This window comes from Bombus terrestris, chromosome 11 (assembly GCF_910591885.1).
Source record: "Bombus terrestris chromosome 11, iyBomTerr1.2, whole genome shotgun sequence".
Classification (NCBI taxonomy): Eukaryota; Metazoa; Arthropoda; class Insecta; order Hymenoptera; family Apidae; genus Bombus; species Bombus terrestris.
The window spans coordinates 827075-852058 of NC_063279.1; the positions used below are offsets into that span (position 1 = coordinate 827075).

Here is a 24984-nt window from a genome sequence, read left to right on the forward strand (position 1 = left end):
GTTGTAATTCGGTGGTGAATTTCATTTGGAAGAATTTTTTCAGCCTTTGAAAAGCGTAAAAGCGCCGTAGGCAGGATTTTCAATTCGCATTGTCATTTTAAACGCGCGTAAACTATGCGATCTTCTATAAGTACATTCCATCGTTTTATGTCTTATATATGTAAACGAACAGTACTTTCTGGACGACCCTCGTGTTATCGATAGAAATTATGCTTGTTTTCAATAACCATTCGTCTATTGTAAGACGAATACATCCTTTATGCTGAATATTTTTTAAAAGCTGAAAAGAAGGCGATAAGATCTTTAATGTATGTATGTATATATGTATATACAGAGTGTGCCACTTAACATTATCATGTTCATGAAATATATACATATATATGTAGTATCTTAAATAGGTCTAGAGCAAGAGCAAGTAAGAATGTTTTATTTGTTAACAGGTTGATATAGTTTGTATATTTAATAACGATGAATATAACGATAAAGAGTGACAAATTATTCAGTGATAAACAATATCAACGTGTTCGTTCGGCTTTACTCATCCGACCTCTCGACGTGTGCTGTTCGAATCTTCAAAAAGGACTGGTTGACTTTAGATCATTTCTTGGTCTTCTCGGGCAGACGATTCCCACTACGCTCGGGTCACGCCACCGTTCGCGCCTATGACCACGTATGTCGCTTTCTTTGCGGATGAAACAACGGACCGAAATCGACGTTTCTGGAAGTCGCTGGATGGCGACAACTATGCGCCGATACATTTTATGTCCCTCGTCGGGCAGATAAGGCGATTCGCTCGCGACATTGTAGGACCGCGAGCGACGGCCAGAAACACGACTCATGCTGAAGCCTCGCAGCGTAACGGAGCGTATACCCCCCCTCCTTTTTTGGTACTACATATATGCATTGTAACACAAAATTCGAACAAACGTTTTCTGTAGAAGTTGCATAGTTCTGTAGGGACCAGTGTATAATGGAAATAGTTTTATAACGTTGCAAAAGACTTTGTTTATTCGATCTTCGCTGGCCTTCAAATATTTACAATTAGCATTAGTATCGGTTGCGTTTTATGAATTGTTCTTCGAAGTGACTATCATTTACTAATAAAAAAAATGTAACATTCCATTAAAAAAAAAATTGATTCTTTCATCTTGTTATCCTTTAGCAGTAGAAATCTTTTGCACGCCCCTTTAATTTCAAAACATTTCACTTATATCGTGTACTTTCTACTCTATAGTTACATTATAGAAAAATGTTTCACGGTATATGTATTTTACGTATACTATGAAAATATACAGTAAGCATTACGGTATAATACACGAAGTAAAAAGATACACGTGCAAGTGAAACAGTGCAGTGAAGTAAAAAATACACGAATCGTGATACAGATGCGTGAAATATATATAAAAACCTGTATTTGAATATACGTGAAATAGAGATTTATAAAAAAAGAAGTTTACCTCGACATTCGTATCGAACAAATAATATCGTATTGCGTGTATTACGTTTTACGTCTTACGTTTCACGTTTCGTTTACCGATCAAACTCGACATATACCGATGTTTACATGTTCTGTGAACAGTCTAGTTAACTTTTGCCGATCCGAATCGGTTATCGCGAACCGGCTTTCTGTGGATATATGCAATATCATGCAAAAGTTTCCGGCCAGATAGGCTTCTTATTTTGTATTACAAAAGCGATGTTTTAAAGAGTTTTAAATAATATATACAATTGTGTATTTGACGTTCTTTCGCGTATCTTTCTCATATCTAATTCTCATGTAGCTTTTCAAATATATCAATAGCATTGTAGTTTTATCGATAATTTATTCGATATTATACTTCAGGAACTTAGTACAGTATGTACGAAAAGTATTCGACTAATTTCTTCGCGTCAAAATACTACGCAGCCCATGGAATTCAAAGTTAAGTAACGTCTGTAAGCAGGGCGGTGTTTCAAGCAACAATTTTCAGCAAAGAAACAAATTTCCGAACGGGATGAATTTTTATTTTTATATTCGAACAACGATATTTAACAGAATTTTAAGTAATATCGGTAATAGCGGTATGACAAGCAAAAGAAAATAGTATAATGTACGAATATTGTTATACAATTGTGTAATATTAAATAGTTATAATTCTATAGAATGTCACATTTGAAATGTAAAGTGAGAAAAGTATGGCCGAAAACTTTTGCAAGACATTGTACGTACGAGTATACCATATATCGCTGTATTATTCAGAATAACGTGAAGATTACGATTTATCAGGGAATAAGGTAAAAAAGGATAGAACATGTGCATAAATAGCTCGCGAACGACGTGTCAACATCAAAAGTAATTCATACTTGAGCTGGGAGCTATAGAGGAAGCGCGAAATCGAACTGGATTTCATATTGGTTCGTTCCATCAATTTTATATCGGTAATTAAATTTGAAAATATTTGATATTTTGTGAAAATCCATTTGATAATTATCGAGTATAGAGCGTGAAACGTGTTATCAGTATCAGCGTTCAGGAAATTTTTTCCCTATACGTATGACCATCGCTCGGCGTTAGTTTTCGACTTATAAAGCAATTTATGTTTAACGTTATACGTATTATCTAATTATTTATTTTATATCTGTTATAGATAAATCGAAGGCAAATTAATTAATTAATGTTAAATACGTTTCTCAAATGAAAGAATATAGAATGTTTCTGCAAAATTATCGCATCGAAACGGAACGATCTATTTATCTTTTAACTGTATTTTAATTCCTTCCCTATAAATGAATTTTAACGTCATTGCCTAATACGATTTCGTATTTTCCACAAATTTTACACTTTTGTTTTATAATTCTAGGAGGCGCTAATAACGTTCAACTAAAAAATAAGATATGGAGTTGTGTATGAACGCAAACTGTGTGGCAGCGCTATCGTCAACGCCAGGCTCTATTTTTACTCATTTCTTACAAGTACTGTTGGCAAGCATGTGTACTTTAAGCAAAAACGAAGACTACCCAATCGATCGGACGGACGAGATTTTGGTTTCGAACAGAGAATTCGATTTCGTGATCGCGGGAGGTGGAACGGCGGGTACTATTCTTGCTCATAGATTGACAGAGGTGATGGAATGGAAGGTTCTACTGATCGAAGCTGGAGAAGATCCTAATCCCATTACCGATGTTCCCGGTCTCTTCATGACGTTGCTCGGCCAGGCTCACGATTATTCTTACAAGGTATGAAAATTAAAGTAAATTAACAAGTACTAACAATTATTCGTAAGTTTTTGTGTTCGAAGGAAGAAAAGTACGAAGAATGAGAAGTTCTCTGGGTAAGCTTCGTCTCGAGGTGTGCGCTTAACGTACCTTTTCAACAATTTCAATCGTGATCAACCGGTTTTGTTTACAGAGCGAGCCTCAAGAGGGTATCTGTCAGAGTAGCAAAAATAAACAATGCGGATGGTCGAAGGGCAAAGCTCTTGGTGGTAGTTCCGTCATCAACGCCATGATACACCTGTTTGGAAACGAGAGGGACTACGACAATTGGGCCAGTCTAGGCAACAAAGGATGGAGCTACAAGGACGTGCTTCCCTACTTCAAGAAATCTTTGAATTGCCCGGCAGAACATATAGCTAAATGGGGGAAAAAGTATTGCGGAATCGGTGGGCCGATGAACATCAGAAACTACAATTACTCCTTAACAAACATCCAAGACATCATCCTAAGTAGTGTACACGAGTTAGGATTGAACGTTCTCGAACCACTGACCGGTGATCGTTTCGTTGGATTCGGAAGAGCAATGGGCACCTTGGAAAATATGCGTCGCGTTAATACCGCGAAAGCTTTCCTATCTCCCATCAAAGACAGAAAGAACCTGTACGTGATAAAATCCAGTAGGGTGGATAAGATTCTATTGGAAGGTCATCGAGCGACCGGCGTTCGTGTCACCTTGAAGGATGGTGGATCGATCGATATAAAAGCATCGAAGGAAGTGATTCTTTCCGCGGGAAGCATCGCTAGTCCTCAAATAATGATGCTTTCGGGAATCGGGCCCAAGGAACATCTGACAGAAATGGGAATACCGACCGTGGCCGATCTACCGGTCGGAAAAAATCTTCAGGATCATATCGTTTGGTTAGGAATACAGATAGCTTACGTGAACGAATCGGCAATGCCACCATCTCCGACATTTTTGATGGACGCAACTTACGAGTATCTAGTGCACAATTCCGGAGAATTAGCCACTGCAGGGATCGATCTTGTCGGTTTTGTCAATGTCAACGATCCTAATTCCGTGTATCCGGATATTCAATTCCACTTTGGCCATTTTCCACGTTGGAACCCGGACAAAGTAGGATCTCTAATGTCAACCTTTATGTTTAACGACGAATTGATACGAGAAGCGCAAGAGAACATCATGAAGTCGGACTTGCTCTTTCCTTGCGCTGTTTTATTGAATCCTAAGAGTCGAGGAGTGCTAAAGTTGCGCAGCGTCGATCCAGCTGACCCTGTCAAGATCTACGCGAATTATTTAACCGAAGAGGAGGACCTGAAGACGTTGTTAAAATCCGTCGACACGATCAAGTCTTTGTTGAATACCGAAACGATGAAGAAGCACGGTATGTGGTTGCGACATATCGATATTCCCGGATGCCGGCATACGCAGCCCAATTCTACCGAATACTGGGAATGCAGTATCAGACACATAGCTACTTCGTTGTTTCACGCGGTTGGGTCGGTTAGAATGGGACCGTCTAACGACCCCAGGGCCGTCGTGGATGCCAGATTGAAAGTACACGGTATCGACAGGTTACGAGTGATCGATGCGTCGATTATGCCGAACATCGTTAGCGGAAACACTAACGCACCGACGATGATGATCGCGGAGAAGGGAGCGGATATGATCAAAGAGGATTGGGAGACAAGAGTACACGTGGAACTGTAAAAGGTCTGGCTAATGTACGATATATTTCATAGTATCGTTAGAGTCGAATAGAGTTCGATACTCGAAACACGCAAAACCACGAAACGAATTAATAATCCATGAAATTATACGAAAATCATTTTTTTCTCGGTTATAATAACAACGATAATAATAATCTGTATCGCGTACTGCAGAACCTTGTAATAAAATTAACTTCAAGAAATTCGTCGATCACTTTTTTAATAAATAGGATAATTCAAAGTATTTAAATGGTTCATTTACCGTGTAACTTGCGAACAATTTTCAAACTGCATCACACGACCGTTTCTCGGTTCTAGAACAGCAATTCGCAGGTAATTGCATCGTAACATTCCGATGCATTTTACGCTTCTTTTGTAACTCGGTGAACGCACTTATGTCTCAATACCAGTACGTTTTACCCGTAACAACGACAACTCGTCGACGTGGATGCGGAGCAAGTCGTAAAGAATTTATTCGTTAAAGAATCGGAATTATTTACAACGAAATATCTAGCTTTGTTCTACGTCGAATCGAATCTAATCGAAATTCGGTGAAAATTTTTAACTACGAACCATTCCATACTCGTCCGTTCTCAACTCTACTCGTTCGTTCATGATAAATCCAACTTTCGTAGAATCTAGTCTATGACGATAGTAGATGAAAAGCAGGAGGTCTCGATTTCGCAAGGCTTTAACCAGGAAACGAAGCGAAATGACTTTTCTAATAAATGAAAGCGTGCAACACTCCGAGCCGTTGCAAAAAGTACGGGGTAACAGGGGGACGTCGCAAGAAACAACGCCATCGGCTGCACTTCCATTGATCTCGGACAAGAACGCAACCAGGCTGCCACTTTCCTTCTCAAATCAATCGTCGATGGTCAGCGATATCCGTAACAAAGATCCCGCGACCCTTCTCGTGGCCGACCGAGCCTTAGGTTGCATCCATTTGTATATCGACGTCCAACCGAGTCGTCAGGCACGACGGTTTTCACCTCGGCTCCAGATAAGTGTCTTAGTGTTTTAATGTTGCGATATACTCGATGGTTTTTAGCTTTAACGCGATAAAAATGGGGTTTACCGTGTGACGTATGTATAAAACGGAGTTGACGGAAAGTGAATTCGATAGTGTAAAATTAACAATTCGAAAGATCGTCTTTTCTTTGCTTATGTTTTGCTTTAACCCTAAGACGATGATTTACTTTAGAAACACTTGATTCGCCGCGTTTTCTGGAAGTGATAATGTCAATTTATGCAATCTAATATTAACATCTTTCGCGTGAAAGTAGCTCAAATAAGAAGCCACGTGCCTGTCATCAATCAAGTAATAAATAAACTACTGATTATATCAAACAAATAAATTATCGACAAACGAACAACGTGTTATACGCGATAGATTAACGAAGGTTTTTTCAAAGATTTTTATCATAAAAAGGATATTAGTGACAGGTAGTACTTGATGGGCTAAAAACACGACTGCTTTTAAAGAACGAATGGCAATTATCCATTACGTCGTTTCTTCGTTCCCATATGTACACGACGAAGGCGATACAACCAGCTAACGAACCCTTTGTGGTTTAAGCGACATTCGAAATCTTTTTCTTCTGCTACCGGGCACAAACGACTCTGCATTGGAAAAGAATAGAAGGAAATACGATCGTCGTTCTCGTTTTCCGCTTAACACATCGAATCGCACACTTTTCAACCGTAAGCGTAATTTAACTAATTATAAGATTGTAAAAGCTAGATAGATTGAAAATCGGAAACGTTAGAAATTCCAAAATAAAAGAAAAGAAGATATTTTCGTCCGTTTCGAACGACTGAATACCCGTTAGCAAAATTTTTATCTACCGTACGTTTATCGATCGACTTCTCCTATCCACTCGTTGCCGCTAGAATTCCTTTGCCCAGAAACTACTCTGCACAAACGCGTCGTTAAAATCAATACGTAGCATCCAATTCGTTCTGCTCGACGGTCAAGCCAACCATCGAAAAGATCAAGAAGGGCTATCGTCTCGTGAAACGATGTCGTGGGTGCCTCCGGATCTAGCGAGCCTGTGTTCGCCCCATTCCACCGTGTCAACCTGTCAACCGCCTACGTTCATGTTTCTGACGCTCGTCGCTCATCTATTCGGTTATTCGAAAGACTCTTATCATTATTCGTTCGATGATTTCGATTCTCAGAGTTCACCATGGAAATTCGATCACGTCGAACGATCGACAAAATCAAAAGCCAGCGTAGGATATTTTGCAGACTCGGGACAAGATGGTATTTATGGCCGGAAGATTTCGTTCCTGGACGATCCTGCGTCGATGAAATCACCGAGCGGAGTTTACGATTCGGTACTTTGGCACGATCGTGGAATTTTAACGAGAGCCAAGGATGAAAGCGACGACAGCGAGGCCGTTAACGCTAAAATAGGTTCGTCGATGGCGAATTTTACAGGAATTTACGATTTCTATCCGCGAACGAGAATCGTGGATCGACCGATCGGCACGTCGGTTACGATTTACAATGGCTTTGTTGCCGAGAAAGGTAAAGAACGATCGATTTTTGTATGCGCGTTATGTGTTTTTGTTTAGAAACTGCACAGATTTCACCCTTTCTTCCCGATTATGAGATAAAAATCGTGGAAAGTGGTAGAACGAAGGAAAGTAGATGTTTTTCTTCGAATATGAATATTTTATCTCTTCGTGTTTTATCTTCCTCTATGTTGTTTAATGGAATTCGATATTAAAATTCGCGTATGTAACGTTTGAATCGTAGTATGAAATTATTTAGCATTATTAGCGTAAATAGAGTAACATTACGTTCACGCGTAATTGCGACAGAGGCAATCAACTTTTTATATGTAAGTTGACACAAAATAACGACGTTGGAACAACTTCAAATAGCTACTATCTAAGTGAAAGTGTTTGTTCAACGTGTTTATTTTCCGATTAACAATCTGATAGGTTTAGAATATAAACTATATGTAGCGTCTAAAAAACATTTACGTAACAGAATGAAAGCTCAAAGCAAAACCAAATAGAACAGATATCGTCACCTTTTTTAGAGGCGTGAAAATTCTTTAATTGTTCGTTACTTAACTCGAATACATATTTTTCTAATCTACGATGCTAATTTTTACAGGAAAAACGTATGATCGACCACGATGGATGAACGATGCTATAAACGGACATCCACGTTTGTTAACTCTCAAAAACCAAGTAAACGACCAAAATTATAATCTACCAGCGACGCAACAAATTTTCATGGGCACCGAGGTCACTGTGAATTCGCCGCAAGCGACGAACTTGCCAACGAAAGTGTACGATTTCGTTATCGTTGGAGCTGGATCGGCAGGATGCGTCCTTGCAAATAGACTAAGCGAAGTAAAACATTGGAAGGTAGCTACCTGGTTTGTCTTTTGCTTTTAATTTGGGATCACGCGGCAACTCTCGGGGTTGGTGGTGGTGCGATTAAATTGGAAACGATTTCTCGAGCCAAGATAAGCCGAGGAAAAATGGAATTTTTTTTTTGTTCGAGTCTTGACCTGCGAGAAGATCGAATTTGAATATTCGTCGAGTACACACGCACTTAACTAACTTATTCGATGTTTCCAATTTAGTCGTTGGCCAAGTGTCAGCGATTTCTACATGCTTCAAACGACAAATTTTAGTTCGCTTGCTGTTACTCGTGGAATAAAACCTGCACACCGGTTGTAAATATCGCCAGTCGTACAGCGCTGTACGTAGTATTTAACATATTCGTTGTACAGCCAATCGTCGGTGACCCATGACGAACCTTCTATTTTTACCGCATCCTGAAAAGTAACTACTTTTATATTTTAAACAACATAAAAAGTCTAAAATATTCGTTTTTCAAAGTAATAAAGTACAGATTTCGAATGAATTTATAGTCAGTCGACTTTACAGGAAGAAAAATCGTTGAAATTTTTATGTAGACGAACGAACGTAATAAACTGATGCAGAAAAGTTTGCGCTAAATTCCATTGCCGTTCGACGAACAGAAAGGATACGTTTTTACGGACACGTGGAAATGAGAATTAGCGAGACTTTTACTAACGCGGCGCATTGCAAATCGGTGACTAACGGGTGACTAACGGATGGCAAGCTGAAGCGATCTAAGCGAAAATTGCGGCAAAATTCTACAGCGAAAGAATTAAAATGATCGAGATAGATAAAAGGAAACTCTGCGCTTTTAGCGAAATTAAAGTTACGGAAAATGCAGCTATAATATACATAAAAAGAAAGATCTATAGAAGCGATATTAACGAATTGCGAAGAACTTTTGCTTTTTGAAAAATATTTTATGCCGTAGCGCGCTTTGTTGCGTTTGATGCGTAAAACTTGAGAAAGCTGATAATCCTCTCGTTGAAAAGTCGAGGGCTTCTTTGAAACGGGTCACAGAACAGAAGATCGTCGATGATTATGTGAGCCGCTCGAAGGCTTCGTAGCGATTAAAACAGGCCACGAGACGCATCACGCTTATTGGATTATTTTGAGAATCGTCGACGACGATGATTCTAGATGTGTATTTTCAACGATAAGATCTTGCTAATTTACTATGATATCACGATTTAACGATTTAACGATTATAAATAACCCACGTAGAACACAGTTACGATTCATATGTAAATAACATCGACTAAGAGAAACGTAAACTATTTATTACGAAACTTTTCGATCATTTTCAGATACTGTTATTGGAAAGTGGCACGGAAGAACCAATGGTAGCCGATATTCCGGCGTTCGCCTCTATGTTACAAGCCAGCAATATCGATTGGATGTATCGTACGCAACCGGAGCGACACTCTTGTCGATCGAGACGGGGTAAAAGTTGCGCGTGGCCAAGGGGCAAAGTACGTATTCCGATGTTCCGACATCGAACGAAGAAATTAATTACCGTCAACAACGTACTGAGAGTTTGAAATTTCGGAAATACTAAACGATCGATAAGGACTATCAAACTTGGACTATCAAAGTATCTCGACTTTAATGAGTATATCGTTTTTCGTATAGGTGATGGGTGGTTCCAGCAGTATCAATTATATGATTTACATTCGTGGTAATCCGAGAGACTACAACGAATGGGCGGAAGAAGGGAATTACGGGTGGAGTTACGAAGAGGTTTTGCCATATTTTCTCAAATCGGAAAATAACAGGAATCCAGAGGTGACGAATCGATCGAAGCTTTTAAAATGGCAATATCGAAAGCGAATGAACAGGTAACGAGAAGATGGAATAAAATCGCTATTTTCTCCAGGTCGTGAAAAAGAATCCATACTACCACAAAGAAGGAGGCTATCAGTCGGTAGAACGATTTCCATATACCGACGTCAACACAGAAATCCTGTTGAACGCCTGGCGAGAACTCGGCCACGAATCGGTGGATTCCAACGCGAAGAGCCAGCTGGGCGTGATGAAACTTCAAATGACTTCTGCTCGTGGAATGCGTCAAAGCGCGAACAGCGCGTTCGTCAGACCCGTCAGACGCAAACGGAAAAATCTGACGATCGAAACCGAAGCTCACGTCACCAGATTATCGATAGACGAGGAAACAAAACGCGTGATCGGTGTCGAGTACGTTTCGACATCCACCGGATTTACAAGGTCGGTTTCGGCTAGGAAAGAGGTGATTCTGTCAGCGGGCGCGATCAATTCGCCTAAAATCTTGATGCTCTCTGGAATTGGTCCAACGGAAGAGTTGAGGAAACACGGGATCACAGTGATCAGCGACTTACCAGTTGGAAGGAATCTTCAAGATCACGTGACGATGGATGGCGTTGTGATTGCGCTAAACGTTACTTCGACGAGTAAAGACAACCATTTGAAAGAAAATGACATTTTTTATTACGAGAAAACCCAGATGGGACCGCTATCCGCCGCTGGAGCCATTACCTGCGGCGTCTTCCTGCAGACGATTTCTCAACGCGAGTACGATCTACCGAACATACAGTATACGTTCGATGCCAGCAATCAGCAGGACTATCTGAAAGATCCCGAAGAATATCGCGAAACGGCGGTCGAACCGTTGTCCTATTACGACGCTATTAACGTTAGACCGATCTTATTGTCGCCAAAGAGCAGAGGATATATACTGTTAAACGATACCGATCCGTTGTGGGGACCACCGTTGATCTATCCCGGATATTTTACCAGCTATCCCGACGCGGATGTATTGGTCGAAGGAATAGAAGCTGCTTTAGAGTTGTTTCGTACGGACTCGTTTCAAAAATATGGTTTCCGACTGATCGATACACCTCTGCCTTCGTGTAGACATTTCGTATTCGCTACGAAAGATTACTGGAAGTGCGTGATGATGGAGTATACGGCAACGATCTATCATCCGGTAGGTTCGTGTAAAATGGGGCCAGATTGGGATTCCGATGCGGTCGTAGATCCCATGCTAAGGGTATACGGAGTTAGCGGGCTGAGGGTCGTCGACGCTTCGATAATGCCAAAGATCGTTAGGGGGAACACGAACGCGCCTACTATCATGATCGCGGAGAAAGCCAGCGATATGATCAAGGAGGACTGGTTACATGGTAAAAAGTTTGTCTAGGGCGACACCGTCTAAAGCGAATATAGCAACGTTCGCGGAAACAAACAACTTTGAATTTTACGAGTAGCGAGGCTTTGTTGGCGTTTCTACGTCGAAACACGGAATTCTTTTCAGGGTAGAAAGGTATAATGGGGTAGAAAAGATTTATAGCGCTTATATATAAATCAATACAACAAATGGATCCCGGAACTATTTTTAGAGTAAAAGTTAGCACGCAATATTCGTTTAGAAGTTAGAACATGGATTACTCGACGAAAAAAAAAAAAAAAAAACGATTCGGAAACATACTATAGAAAAATTCGCATATACACGTACGTTCCTGTACAAGTATTTCTTATCGTATTAGGTTGTCCGAAAAGAATCCTTCTGTGAAATGTCGTGGTGTTTATTTCGACAGAACAAAATGGATCGTACGTAATTCGACAAAATAATATAAAACAAGAAACGCTGTGCGTCTATTATTTGCTCATAAAACGAAAGAAACTTTTCGGACAACCTAATACTTCATCAAGTATTAATATCTTTTACGACATAACGTAGGTTAATGTAATTCGCGGTTAGAGGTCTCACCGCGCAAGATATTATGCGTAATGACACAGAGAAAGTATATAATTGTTAGTTAGAAATGAATAGGTAAAACCTTAGACCACCTATACCCCCATACCGTAGATGAATTTGGTCTAGTACGTTCTTTCTTCTCGCGCTTCGATGGAAACGAATAAACATTACTCGTTTACTTGGACGTATCGCGTGTTGCCTGCTGTTAGGCTCGTACGAACTATCGCGTCTATTTCACTGTGACATTCGAACGTTTATACATCTATGTATTTAAATATTCGTATATGCATAACGAATATGTTCGCATCTAGAAGATAAGTTCCATGTTATTCGTTGATAGGCTAAAATGCGAGTAGATAAGTACCTTCGTCCGGAATATCGAAAGACCAACGAAGAATTTAACGCTATCGTTCGCCATCTTACCTGAAACAGAAAAACAAGTCGTATTATCTTTTTATCCTACAAACGGACGAATAGAAATAAATTCACGCTTCGCTAACACGTTCAGCTTGTGTTACTCATGCGTCTTATTTATATATTCTTTACTTTCTCTAAATGCGAGGACACAACATCTTCCAGATCAGACGGCGAAACCTCCTTGATGGGCGAGTACAGCGACCGGCTTTTACGAGACGATGATCGCTTTAAACAATCGCGATCGATGTTTTCGAGAGCGCAAACGATCGTAATTGCCACCGCGTGAATAAGTTGCTATGTCAATCGCTGGCCGAAAGGTGTCACCCTTATGGCGATTCGATCGCAACTGAACTTTATTAATGCCCTGAACTTTATTAATTCCCTGAACTTTATAACTATGTCACGAATGAGTAAAGATGCAACGAAGCTTGTATAATTATTACTTGGCATCAAGCTAAGTGCCCATCGATAATTAAATTATCAGTAACGAACAGCTGTGAAACGTATTTATTACGAATCGTCTGTTGCTCCAATTTCTTCTGCCAATGTCTTTTTTTTATTGGCACGATTACGGTAAGATATAATATCGTCCGTTTTTTTACGGCAGAAACTCTTAAGATTCTACTCATTTACAATGACCTCCGTCTAATAGCTGTACGAAGGAAGGTAATCTTCTAGAAAACATTGGCGAGCATCGCGAAACATGCGAAGACTCGTGGTTATTATCGCACAATTTACTTTTATGATTTTCAAGTCGACGATTCTTTGATCTGGATAAAACCCGATCGGTAAACCAACGATACGGTTTCATAAGTTATATCATTCTCTATTCGATATGGAAACAATAAATTCGTTATTTACGATCGTAAAGTTTCTATTCGCTAAAATCGATCGAGTATCGATCGATGATTACAAAAGTTTCTGATTAATGAACGACTCGACTAATAAATTAATATTTCTCTCGATCGTATAATGGTAAATTCTCTTCGGAAGGACGAAACACGATGATCCAACAACACTCGATTACGCGATCATGGCCACTCGTCGCTATAAGTATAATCGACATCGCAGAGAAACGAAAAACTTTCACTCGAAGGGTCTTTCTCAATTTTTTTAAATACGCGGTAGCGTACGAGCGCGATATCATACAATTGGAGTGAAAAGGTAACTTGACCAAGGCGATTTCAAAATCGCCTGGGCGAAAGTGAAATGCTTCCGTCTAACGTATGGTACTTGTAGAATGGACACGACCGAAAGCCGAGGAGCAAGGGATAATCAAACAGAAAAAGAAGGAGAGAGCGAGCGAAAAATGAAAAACTGTCGTTCGTCCTCCGGATCTTCGTCTTTCAGTCCACTGATATCTCACGAAAAATCGATCGAACGTGAATAAAAATGCTAATTGATATTACTGTTTAATAAATACACGCATAAATTATTTATCGCGTGGTAAACATTTCTCAATCTATTTTTATTCGTGTGCGTTTCACTTTTAAAAGCGATTTATAAGAACGTTGCGATCTTAAAATTCATGCAGAGACGATCAATCAACGGTATAAAGTAGAACTGTTTAGTCAAAGATTTCTTCATAACGAACCTAATGTTTATTCCAATGTATTTTATTTCCATATTTCCATAACGCAATTATTATAGTTAGACACTCTTTATCGATGTCGTGCATGTCGTTTTCACATTATTCACTTATAATATAAAAAAAAAGAATGTAAAACGGGTCACGATTCAAATGGAAAACGATATTATGCATACTTATTTGCAAATATGATTACATCTCATTAAACAAAGCGTATATAGTACGTATACAGCGTGGCATAACGCTCGATGTGATTTTTTCGACGAGCAATAGCTTATTTCGTGGCGAGTTCCCGTAATCAAATTTCCTAAAACACTTCCTTGACACTAAAAATACGTGTCAAGGCGAAAATCAAGTTTCGGTAATTTAGTTGCAGTAGCTTTGAACGATCGAAAGAAATCGTCGTATGATTCACGAACCGATTCGACGATAAAGATAGAACGCCAATTTTTCAAATTAGATTTTTAAAAAGATACGCGTTTACAGCAACTACGACCGAACTACTTATTTACCAAATCTATTAACTTTACGAAACAAAAAGTCGAGAAAATTGATAAAATTATATAACACAGACACTTATCGATTTTATATAGGCGTTAAAGGATCGCTTCGTTAAAAATTAGTTTCAAGAATCGATGTAGACAGATATAGTCAATTAAACCGACACAAGTATATCATAAATGGTAAGACTCTTAATGGATACAGCGACTTCTGTGATTCCAGTCACATAACCATCGTTGTAGGTGAAGGTAACTCGATATTTGTGTCTTTAGATCGGCCAATTATTCCACGACACCGACGCTTATTCCAGTAAAATGTTCGTAGAATGCCGGTGCATATAACGCTGGTGTAACGATCGTGGCATCGGTCACCGATTGGCCGCACATACGAAACATTTCACCCCAAGGGTCAGTAGTAGTCGGTTGGTAGAACCAAAGTGGTGGTACTACGGGTACGTTTTATACGTAGAACGTGATGTTCGAGCATTCAGTCTTTCGCTTTCTCTGCGTTCGCGAGTTGCTCGATCGGCTTCCATGCATGCCTCCATGCATGGTCCACGAGGATCGTGCCTTTTTCTCAACCTCACAGAAAATACCTAGTCACGCGATCGATCGTTCGAACGATTTTCGTAGAACGACAGTAGGAATCGATAGTCCGAAACTGGAGAGTGAGTATCAAAGAAACGATGATTTAGCGATGATTTAGTGTCGTGGAAATAAAATAAAATCTACAGAACCGTTGGACAAGTAAAGTTGAATGGAACGAGTGCTGCAAACGGTAGTGTCAGAAACGATGATTTATTTAGTGAACACTTTTACGTTTATACGATTATTGTTTACGTTTCGTGAAAGTAACATGATACTTTTTTCAATTTTTGAGTCTTGATTAGGCGTCGTTAAACGAACGCGAGAACACGAGAGCGACTTTTTTCAACCGCGTTTAATTCTGTTCGTAGCGTTCCATTCGACGAAGCAAAACGAACTTTGTTACTATTTCCACCGACGTATAATACTTCCCTTGTACCAAAAATACCAATCGTTACGAGCGAATGACGAGATCCGTAAAAGGAAAAGAAAGTGTATCGCGACCCTGACTAGAAATGTACGATCGTTAACGAGCGACAGGTTGCCCGTGAATAGCGATGTCACTGGTCTGCATCGTTAAAAAAAAAGAAAGTTATGCAAACGCGAGATTGCTTGGAATCGTTTCGCAGCATGCGTTGTAGTTGTTTCTCGTCGAGTACTATATCGACGACTGACATTCGGAATGACGAGTTTCGTGCCGGTGAATATAAGCCTCGTTAACATATAAGTGAGAAACCGTGTTTCGAAGTTTCAGCTTTATTGTCTCGCGATGATACAAAGCGTCACGAGCAGCGGTGCATAGAGCGATTAAAAAATAGTGGACACGTAAGTCGAATCATCGAAAAAGTGTTTTTCACGCAGGTGTAAAGTTTTAGGAGTTAATTTTACTTCCTTTATCGCTGTGTATACAGAAAAATATGTCTTTGCTCGTCTTTGCGACAAGTCTTTATAGGAAATAAATCACAAAGAACTCGCTGACACAAAATTCTCTTCTTCCTCAGGAAGCTTACTCTTGTCAGCGAATTTTAACATATAATTAAATCAAAGATCAGGTAAAATTCTTCACAAAATTTCCGATTGGCAAGAATGTCATTTTATCTCTTTGTAGGTTTTCTCAAGCATACGTATTAAGAAAACGTTGGTCTGTCATTCACGAATCGAACGATTCTTTCAATTCGTCGTGAAGAATTTACTTTCCACGACTTGCAACGGAGCTTTGTATAATAACAGAGCTCGATGACATCGTTCGATTTTATTATTACAGAAGCAGACTTTCCACAGCACGATCTCTCTTCTTTCTTCAAGAATGTTCAGAATCTTCGACGTGTAACGAAAAATTGAAGAAGAAGCAAGAAGCGAGAAAGAATCGAAACTCGAATGCTTCGTTCGAAGCGTAGCTATAATCAGGAAAATTTGGCGAAAAAAAAGTTGATAAAAAAACGGCAGAAAAATGAGTATCGTGACAGCAGCCACGTTGGCGATAAAGGGTGCCACTGTTCTACTTGGAAAGGTGGCGATAATTCCTATTATCATAGCGGCTCTAGCATACTACAATTACGATCTGATGGATCCTGAGAATTATCCTAAAGTGACGAAGAATTTAAGAAAAGAATACGATTTTGTGGTGGTGGGAGGTGGATCGGCCGGAAGCGTGGTTGTGAACAGACTTACAGAAAATCCTAAGTGGAATGTGCTGTTGTTAGAGGCTGGAGGACACGAAACCGAGATAACAGACGTCCCTATACTATCCCTTTATTTGCACAAGAGCAAAGTGGATTGGAAATACAGGACACAGCCGCAAGATTCCGCTTGCCAAGCGATGATCGATCGACGATGCTGTTGGACCAGAGGAAAGGTTGAAACATTTTTTTAGCAAAGAAATACTCTGATTGAATATTTTATTAACGCTAGAACTATCGACAACGTCTCAGCAAGGTTCAACGTTAATTTTCTCAAAAATCTGTATTTCCGAGTTTTCGGTAATTGCGAAGATACAAAGTCGGAAACCAGTCATTTAGTCTGATACGATAGTTCTAACGTTAAGCGTAAAGTATGCGTATGAACGTAAAAGTAAAGAAACGTATTAAATATTTTCACGATTGAAAATATTTAATATCTCTTTTTAATGATATTATAGGTTCTGGGTGGCTCGAGCGTGCTTAACACGATGCTCTACATTCGAGGAAATCGACGAGATTTCGATCAGTGGGAAAGTTTCGGAAACCCTGGGTGGGGTTACGAGGATGTTCTGCCTTATTTCAAAAAATCTCAAGATCAAAGAAATCCCTATTTAGCTCGCAACACTAGATACCATAGCACTGGTAAGACGCTATATTTTTAATACAAATATTTATTAACAAACAAGTAAGCTAAAAACTTGGATCTTTCTTTTATATCTCGATTTAACGAATCGAAGGGTATTATATACCTAAGTGATTTTTCATAAATTATTATCAGAATACATTACTAACGCATTAATGTAACATATATTATTAGCAGAATAGATTCCAATCTTTACGTAAGGTGAGACGAGTACAATCGAAAAATACTATAGAAAGAAAAATTCCTCCGTTAAAATTATTCCTCCGTATAATTATCACTCTCTTTGCTAACAATTAGAGTGACAACAATTAATCGTTAATATACGATATACTATCTAAGAAGAAAGTGGTTAGGTTGGTTGTGATTTTGCTCTAATGCGAACGAGACTTCAATTCCATACGCAAGTGATTCTAATTATAATTGATCTTGCCAAGCAAGAGATTTTTAAAATACGTGCAACAATTACGACACATAAGAAGAGTGAGTCCGTTTGGAGAGAGATAAAAAATTGATTTTCAACGATAACATGGCATTTGCATCGCATTACTAACGATATATATAAAATATCCATCGATCGTATTCGCGCTTCTATTCTCTTTCTTCTCAATCAAAATGAAATGATCTCTAATTCGACTAAATATTTGTCGTTTCTTCTCGAAGGAGGGTACCTGACGATTCAGGACTCACCCTACAACACACCTCTAGGAGTGGCCTTCCTGCAGGCCGGCGAAGAGATGGGCTACGACATAGTAGACGTAAATGGAGAGCAACAGACGGGCTTTGCTTTCTACCAATATACCATGCGAAGAGGGACGAGATGTAGCGCCGCGAAAGCATTCGTCAGACCCATTCAGCTACGAAAAAACTTTCATCTATCCCTGTGGAGCCACGTAACCAAGGTCCTGATCGATCCACGAACGAAAAAAGCCTACGGTGTCGAGTTCATCAGAGAAGGCCGGAAAGAGGTAGTCTACGCCAGGAAGGAGGTGATTCTTTCGGCGGGTGCCATAAATTCCCCTCAGCTGTTAATGCTCTCGGGAATTGGACCTAGACAACACCTGGAAGAAGTAGGAATTACGGTGATCCACGATTCACCTGGAGTCGGACAGAACCTGCAGGATCACATCGCGGTGGGTGGTCTAGCTTTCTTGATCGATTACCCGATCAGTACCGTGATGACTCGCCTGGTGAACCTTAATTCCGCTCTACGGTACGCCATCACGGAAGACGGACCGTTAACCGCGAACGTAGGCTTAGAATCCGTAGGCTTTATCTCGACGAAATACGCAAATCAGAGCGACGATTGGCCCGACATAGAATTCATGCTGACCTCTTCCTCCACTAGCTCCGACGGAGGCACGCACGTGAAAAATGCTCACGGACTCACGGACGATTTTTACAACAAAGTATTCCAGAACATTAATTACCGCGACCTGTTCGGGGTGTTCCCCATGCTTCTCAGGCCTAAATCTCGCGGTTTCGTGAAATTAAAGTCGAAAAACCCTCTGGATTATCCCCTGATGTACCACAATTATTTGACCGACCCTTACGACGTGAATGTCCTGAGAGAAGGCGTGAAGGCTGCGATAGCTTTCGGAGAGACGAGTAGCATGAAAAGATTCGGTGCCAGATTCCACAGTCGCGCTCTACCCAACTGTAATCACATACCTTTGTTCACCGACGAATACTGGAACTGTGCCATACGACAATACACTATGACGATCTATCATATGAGCTGTACAGCGAAAATGGGTCCACCGACCGACCGCATGGCCGTCGTCGACCCCGAACTCAGAGTCTACGGTGTGACCGGGTTGAGGGTAATCGACGCGTCCATTATGCCGACGATCACCAACGGGAACATAAACGCACCGGTGATCATGATCGGAGAGAAAGGCGCGGATTTAGTCAAGAGGCAATGGCTATCACGGTGGAAGAGGGACAACGCCACGATCGTCGCAACGTGACTGGAAGAATTCTTGCCGAGAAATCAGCTTGTTCCGTCGATCGCCGAGTGGATGTACTTGCCGCGTTATTTCGTAAATAACAAATAAGGGAAAAGGGACTAGTGTCCAGATCGATGTAGATCCGCATAATGGAAATACCGTTCTCCGTCGATACGGGCGTTTGATTAGGCTTTTAATTTAACGATACGGGGGAACGCAAGGAGCTGTGATCGTTTAATTGTCGTTAAGTTCGTTTATAAGTTATTTGTAAGTAATTTATCGATCGAGGACTCGATGACGTTAAAAGAAATGCGTATTTTATATTTTTTTCACACGACTAAAGGATAGGAAATGTATAATGTTATAATGTATGATCGAGTCGTTTCGTAGTTACCTATACTGCTAACGACGTAGACGTATCCGATGTGAACCTTTAAAATCTGAAAGTGAGAAACAAATTCGTTTTCTGTTACCCAAAAAGGAACATATATGAAACAGATTTTCTAAAATATCAATCCTATTCTAAAATACAGTTAAACGTTCTGAAAAAACTTTTCGATAAGCGTCCGCTTCTCGGAAATTTATGGTTTACCGATGTCTTTTTCAATCCTCTCACTTTCTTCTCTTGGGTCAGATTGAAAGTTGGCAGAAAAAAAGAAAAAAAAAAAAAGAAAAAAATAAAAAGATACTAGAAGTAAATTCCGTATAACTAGAACGACATTGCTCAAGTCTATGCTATTAAGAATCAACTATTTTTTTAATATCTTTTTCTTACTTTTATATCGAACAACTGTTCGCGTTTAACTGTTTTACCACTAGAAAAATGACCGATGATTAGAGAAAGACGAAGATAAAGCATGTGACAGCTTTGGCAAACTCGTTTTAATTTTTAAAATTCCCGTATTACAACATAATCGGTAAGCAGCATTTACACATACTCGATCACCCAATGAACTACTTACTTATGCAACATGATGTATGACCCGCCCCTTTATACAGGGTGTGGTGATATTACTCCGGGTTTAATCGAGAAGCTATAAAGTCGTGAACGAACGTCGGTCAACGTAAGCAAGAATCAACGATCTGCTGCACATGCATATTGATTACGTCTGCTTTAACCAATTTGAGTATAGGTCGATGTAGTTTCGTATATTTCAATGATAATTGAAATCAAGTGGATCGATGTTAAATCATGATGCCTAGAATATAGATTTAACGAATTAAATAAATAAGGTATTCAGTACAGAAAACGATACGAGCTCTACGTGAATACGTGTTACCAACAATCTATTACATAATATTGTGATCTACTTTCGACTCGAATAACTATGATGCGAATAATGCGAAACGCGAGTACGTTTTATTTCACTTTTAAATGCCGAAGGTTCTGCTTCTGGAAAGATATCGTAAGAAGCAAGCGAGGTATCTGAAGGAAACTTCTAAGTAGGTTTGTAAAATCGAGACTAACTATTTAATTTGTTACAGATGGTATACATATGTAGAAAGTAATAGATAAATGCTAATTCGAATAATTTATACGTAGCAACAACATTCGTAACTTATTTGTAAATTAAAGAAATGAATGCGCTACCTGTGACCAAATAATATTTATTTTCCTATATCATGATATAAATGTCGTTACCATTAGAACTTGTTGATTTTGTAAATAATTAATACCGTTATTTATTAATATCGTCAAGTTCGTCGTATACAATATGTATATATTTTAGTCGTTATCGATGTTCCGAAAGCTCGAAAACTAGAATAATAGTAGTAGTAGAAATAGTGGGAATATTTAAGTTATGTTAAGTCGATCAATTATAGTTAATTAATGGCTACAAAGGGTAGCCACCCTTAGTTTCCAATGAAGCACTTTTTTTATCAGAATCTACGTATCATTCTCATAACATCAAATTTCTGTAACGACACGAGAGTATCTACTACCAAATTATACGAAAGTTAATATACTTGGACCTGATTAATCAGCATGTCAATTCTATAGTACTTTTGATAGCCACTGTAGCATTAAGTAGGGTTTTTTGAACGTTGGTCTTTTCGCAAAATTTACCGAGCCTGGCAATTTCAAAGGTAAATTATAATTTATTGTATCAAACAATGTAAATGAAATAAATATAGACGCGAAACAAATATGTTTATTCAGAGACGATAGACCTCAAAGTAGAAACTTTACTTTCAACTACCTTACAAATTATCCTGCAAAGAAATATCTTACAATACCGTGTTTGACGAATGATGGAACATCGCATTCATCGGTCAATCGCGGAATACGAACTGGATCGTGAATAATTTTTCCATCGCTGAAATGCGATGGCCGAATTACATTGCCAGTTATATACCTCTTAAACGTCCTTGAACGTATGTCTAGACGAATGAAAGTATCTCTTGCAATGCGTTACGTAAATCACACAACGATAATAAGAGATTCTACCGATTTTTCCCTCTTTTCGATAAAACGCGTGCTCTTCCTGCATACGTTATCTGTGACATCCAAAGTAGCGTCGAACGAATCTACCTACATGCTAAATGACGTTCGTTCCTCTAAATCGGCGCTGTATTTGCATAAATATGCAGCCGAGATGATTAAAAAACATTTAACGAACGCGCGAATAGCTCAATATCCTTAAACGAAGAAAAAAGTATCGAGTTAATCGCTCGAGGAATGGAATTTTCAGACAATTCGACGTTTAAATATCAAGAAAAGGTCGACGAGCTGATAAATTATTCGAGACAGCCTAAATCTCCATATCATTAATTTTCCAAAATCGTCCATAATAATTTTTACGAGAATTCTTGTAACGCTAAATTTTACTTAAATAGATTGTGCAACGATAATTTCGACGAAATTTCAAAACAGTTTTACGCAACTAATCATTCTTCGTTTATGGGTTTCTGCGATTGTCGAAAATATTGCGCAATTGGTGCCTTGTTGCGTGCTCAGTGGAACAAGTGGATACAATGGTTCGTAAATAGTCTATGTATAGTCATGGAATTGTCAGTGTTAATGTCGGTCAAACTACTGACTAAAGAATTATTATTTAACACGTAATTGCAGCCATGAAACTTTAACAAGGCTCGAGAAAAGTAAAACGCACTACATGCACGTGATGCACGTCACGCAGGTACGCAGCGATCTCTGAACGCGAGATCATGAAAATAAGATTCGCTGTGTACGCTCCTGCGAGCTCTTCTTAACCGATAAAGAGGTAAAAATAAATTTCACTTGGCGTAGAAAAGTTTTTCGAAAGAAAAACGTCTTTTAAGATATTTGGAACTTGATCGAAGAAACGAAAGGAACGTATAAAAGCGTTTTTCAGGTGATTTAACGGTAAAGTATCTCGGACATTTTGCGAGGCAGATAACTGCGTTAACACGTCGAGATATGCCGAACTTTCTCGCATCGTATGCGCGTCACGAGTAAATTGCGTTGAACATTCCGAAAGAAAGACATTCAAAACGGTTGCTTTTATCGAAATGTCTCTCCCATAAGGGCGCTTCGAAATCTTAGATAAGCCATTAAGACAAGCGGAGGATAGGAATTTCTACGTATACAAAGTGTTCGATCAATCGTGGTACAATCTGAAAAAGGGGAACTGCGCGTGAAAAAATAAGCCGAAAATATAAAATAAGATTCATCCGAATGATGCTTCGTTTACGAGAGAATAAAAATTGAAAATTTGTCAAGTACGTGTATACTGTACGCGTGAATTCTTAACCGAACATGTTCAAATTCTATCTTTTTGAAAGTAACGTCTTAAACGTACAAATATTATTCTACATCTTTAACTTATTTTGATACGTAGAATAATCTTTTGCTGGTCGTTTATTCGGTAATTGGCCAATACTGATTCGCATAAATTTTCAAATTTGATTTTATCAAAGACAAAATTGTATCCTATACAGTGAACTCATTACAGTTTACATATATTTCAGCGAGCATCCTGTATAAATGAACACGCAACGCGATGACTCGTCAAATATAGCTATATAGAGAAATAAAAGATCTAAACCCAAACGCAGAAATTCTATCGAATTTAGACAAAATCAATTTATCAGCGGAAAAATCGAAGCATCATTTTTGACCTTTCGATTTTAAGCGTAATTTCGCCACATAACTTATCAATTGTACTATCATATACATACGTTCATGATTACACGTATTAGATGCTGCGTGTGTCGAACTAAAAAGAAACCAATTAAATAAATAAATCTAGAACGCAGTTGTGGCAGAAAATCGCGTAACAACTTGAACAGAGATATTCGAAGAAAGTAGTACACATCGGAATAACTTTCCGGGACATTCGCGTCAAGCTGCTTTCAATGGCGCTATGTTTTCAGCGGAACATACCAACCACCGAAAGTTTATAAAATGTAACGCCGATTGCAATTGCGAACGATAAAGTTACGAATTAAAACGTACATACGCAGCCGAAGAATTTTACGTTTCAGCGACGAGACAAAAACGACGAGAAATCGTTATTTCCCCGCTCTAATTAATAAAGTCTGAGGAAATCGAAAAGGTTGCGTCACGTTTAACCCATGATACAGCAAAAATGTACGTTCACGAGGAACGCAAGCATAGGTTGTAACGGTAATTTGTCACGCGTCATCTAGCATCGTAGTTTGAAATTTTTAACAGAACACTCCATGATAATTCGGCGAGAATCGAATCGCGAATGATAGGGCGAAGTAGATTGGACCAAGATACGGATGATTTCACCGTTATTTACGCGATACGGACACTGTCGATATTTTCTTTTTAATGGCAGCATTCGCACGAATACCTCTATTCGTTGTTCTCCGGATAAACATTCGAAGGATTCGTATCTTCATACAGTTATCAAGGCTGAAACGAATGATATAAAAATTCTTAGATCGAGTAATAAGCTGATTCGCTCGTTCGTCTCGGTAATGAATCTCGGCAACGGTATCTCGCAGCCCTAAACGCTCGTGTTACGTTCGAAAATTTTAGAATTAGTAACGATGATGTCAAACGAGTGGAGCGATGCGGAAGTGGCGAACGAGGCCACTCGGAGTAGGAGGAGGAAGACCGAGGTTTCTTTCACCGCGATTTTCGATCGAAGGCCAAGGTTAACTGGAAAAACGGAGCGAGTCAGAAGACGCGAACTAGAAACGATGCACGAGCGACCGAATTCGATGCACAAAAGCGTCAACCATCCTGAATGGCACGCAGACCGTAGAAGACGAGAGAAAGTATACGCGTGGTTCGATGCGCGATTCCGTGGCTTCCGTCACGGAGGCAAAGAGAAAGACTCACGACCCGACACGCGTACGAAGACTCTTAATTCGGTTCCCTTTATGGCGAACGTTGGAACGATTCCATAATGACGCGGTTCTGTTTGGAGAAATTAAATTTTACCGGGCAACGAGACGGACGAAGATATTTTGGTAATGATCGGACAAACGAAAATAATTAGGAAATACGAGATTACAAACGGAATCTTAGCGAGATACGTTATACCTCCAGAGCGATACATTACGACATGGCTGTGCTCCCTCTCTTTCTCTCTATCTCTCTCTACCTCTCTCACTTGGAAAGTA

General features: G+C 39.4%; 4 protein-coding genes across 5 annotated transcripts in view; 3 read left to right on the top strand and 1 right to left on the bottom strand.

The window, feature by feature from the left end:
• The window catches only part of LOC100643053 (flotillin-2), an 87807-nt gene that overhangs the window by 37313 nt on the left and 25510 nt on the right, over window positions 1-24984 (bottom strand). The window lies entirely within an intron of this gene.
• On the top strand, window positions 2278-5126 carry LOC100643737 (glucose dehydrogenase [FAD, quinone]). The gene is made up of 3 exons (XM_012313351.3): window positions 2278-2418; window positions 2841-3216; window positions 3389-5126. Exons 2-3 carry the CDS (start codon window positions 2875-2877, stop codon window positions 4922-4924), a joined length of 1878 nt encoding a protein of 625 aa, XP_012168741.2. The 5' UTR covers window positions 2278-2418; window positions 2841-2874; the 3' UTR covers window positions 4925-5126.
• LOC100643617 (glucose dehydrogenase [FAD, quinone]) lies at window positions 5315-12547 on the top strand. The gene is made up of 5 exons (XM_012313353.3): window positions 5315-7456; window positions 8054-8310; window positions 9621-9785; window positions 9946-10098; window positions 10190-12547. Exons 1-5 carry the CDS (start codon window positions 6946-6948, stop codon window positions 11486-11488), a joined length of 2385 nt encoding a protein of 794 aa, XP_012168743.2. The 5' UTR covers window positions 5315-6945; the 3' UTR covers window positions 11489-12547.
• Window positions 14256-21552, top strand: LOC105666204 (glucose dehydrogenase [FAD, quinone]). Of its 2 annotated transcripts, none has more exons than XM_048410626.1 (4): window positions 14256-16188; window positions 16245-16991; window positions 17274-17457; window positions 18119-21552. In XM_048410626.1, exons 2-4 carry the CDS (start codon window positions 16587-16589, stop codon window positions 19423-19425), a joined length of 1896 nt encoding a protein of 631 aa, XP_048266583.1. In that variant the 5' UTR covers window positions 14256-16188; window positions 16245-16586; the 3' UTR covers window positions 19426-21552. The 2 variants fall into 2 exon arrangements, with proteins under 2 accessions (XP_048266583.1, XP_012168744.2); XM_012313354.3 differs by having other exon boundaries at window positions 14256-15219; window positions 16401-16991.

Excerpts from the sequence above, each read along its gene's own strand:
- LOC100643737 (XM_012313351.3), top strand. The coding sequence starts at position 2,875 with ATGGAGTTGTGTATGAACGCAAACTGTGTGGCAGCGCTATCGTCAACG. Across the intron at positions 3,217-3,388 it reads CTCACGATTATTCTTACAAG|AGCGAGCCTCAAGAGGGTAT; the intron begins GTATGAAAATTA and ends TTTTGTTTACAG.
- LOC100643617 (XM_012313353.3), top strand. The coding sequence starts at position 6,946 with ATGTCGTGGGTGCCTCCGGATCTAGCGAGCCTGTGTTCGCCCCATTCC. Across the intron at positions 7,457-8,053 it reads TGGCTTTGTTGCCGAGAAAG|GAAAAACGTATGATCGACCA; the intron begins GTAAAGAACGAT and ends TAATTTTTACAG. Across the intron at positions 10,099-10,189 it reads AAAATAACAGGAATCCAGAG|GTCGTGAAAAAGAATCCATA; the intron begins GTGACGAATCGA and ends TATTTTCTCCAG.
- LOC105666204 (XM_048410626.1), top strand. The coding sequence starts at position 16,587 with ATGAGTATCGTGACAGCAGCCACGTTGGCGATAAAGGGTGCCACTGTT. Across the intron at positions 16,992-17,273 it reads GCTGTTGGACCAGAGGAAAG|GTTCTGGGTGGCTCGAGCGT; the intron begins GTTGAAACATTT and ends ATGATATTATAG. Across the intron at positions 17,458-18,118 it reads CACTAGATACCATAGCACTG|GAGGGTACCTGACGATTCAG; the intron begins GTAAGACGCTAT and ends TTCTTCTCGAAG.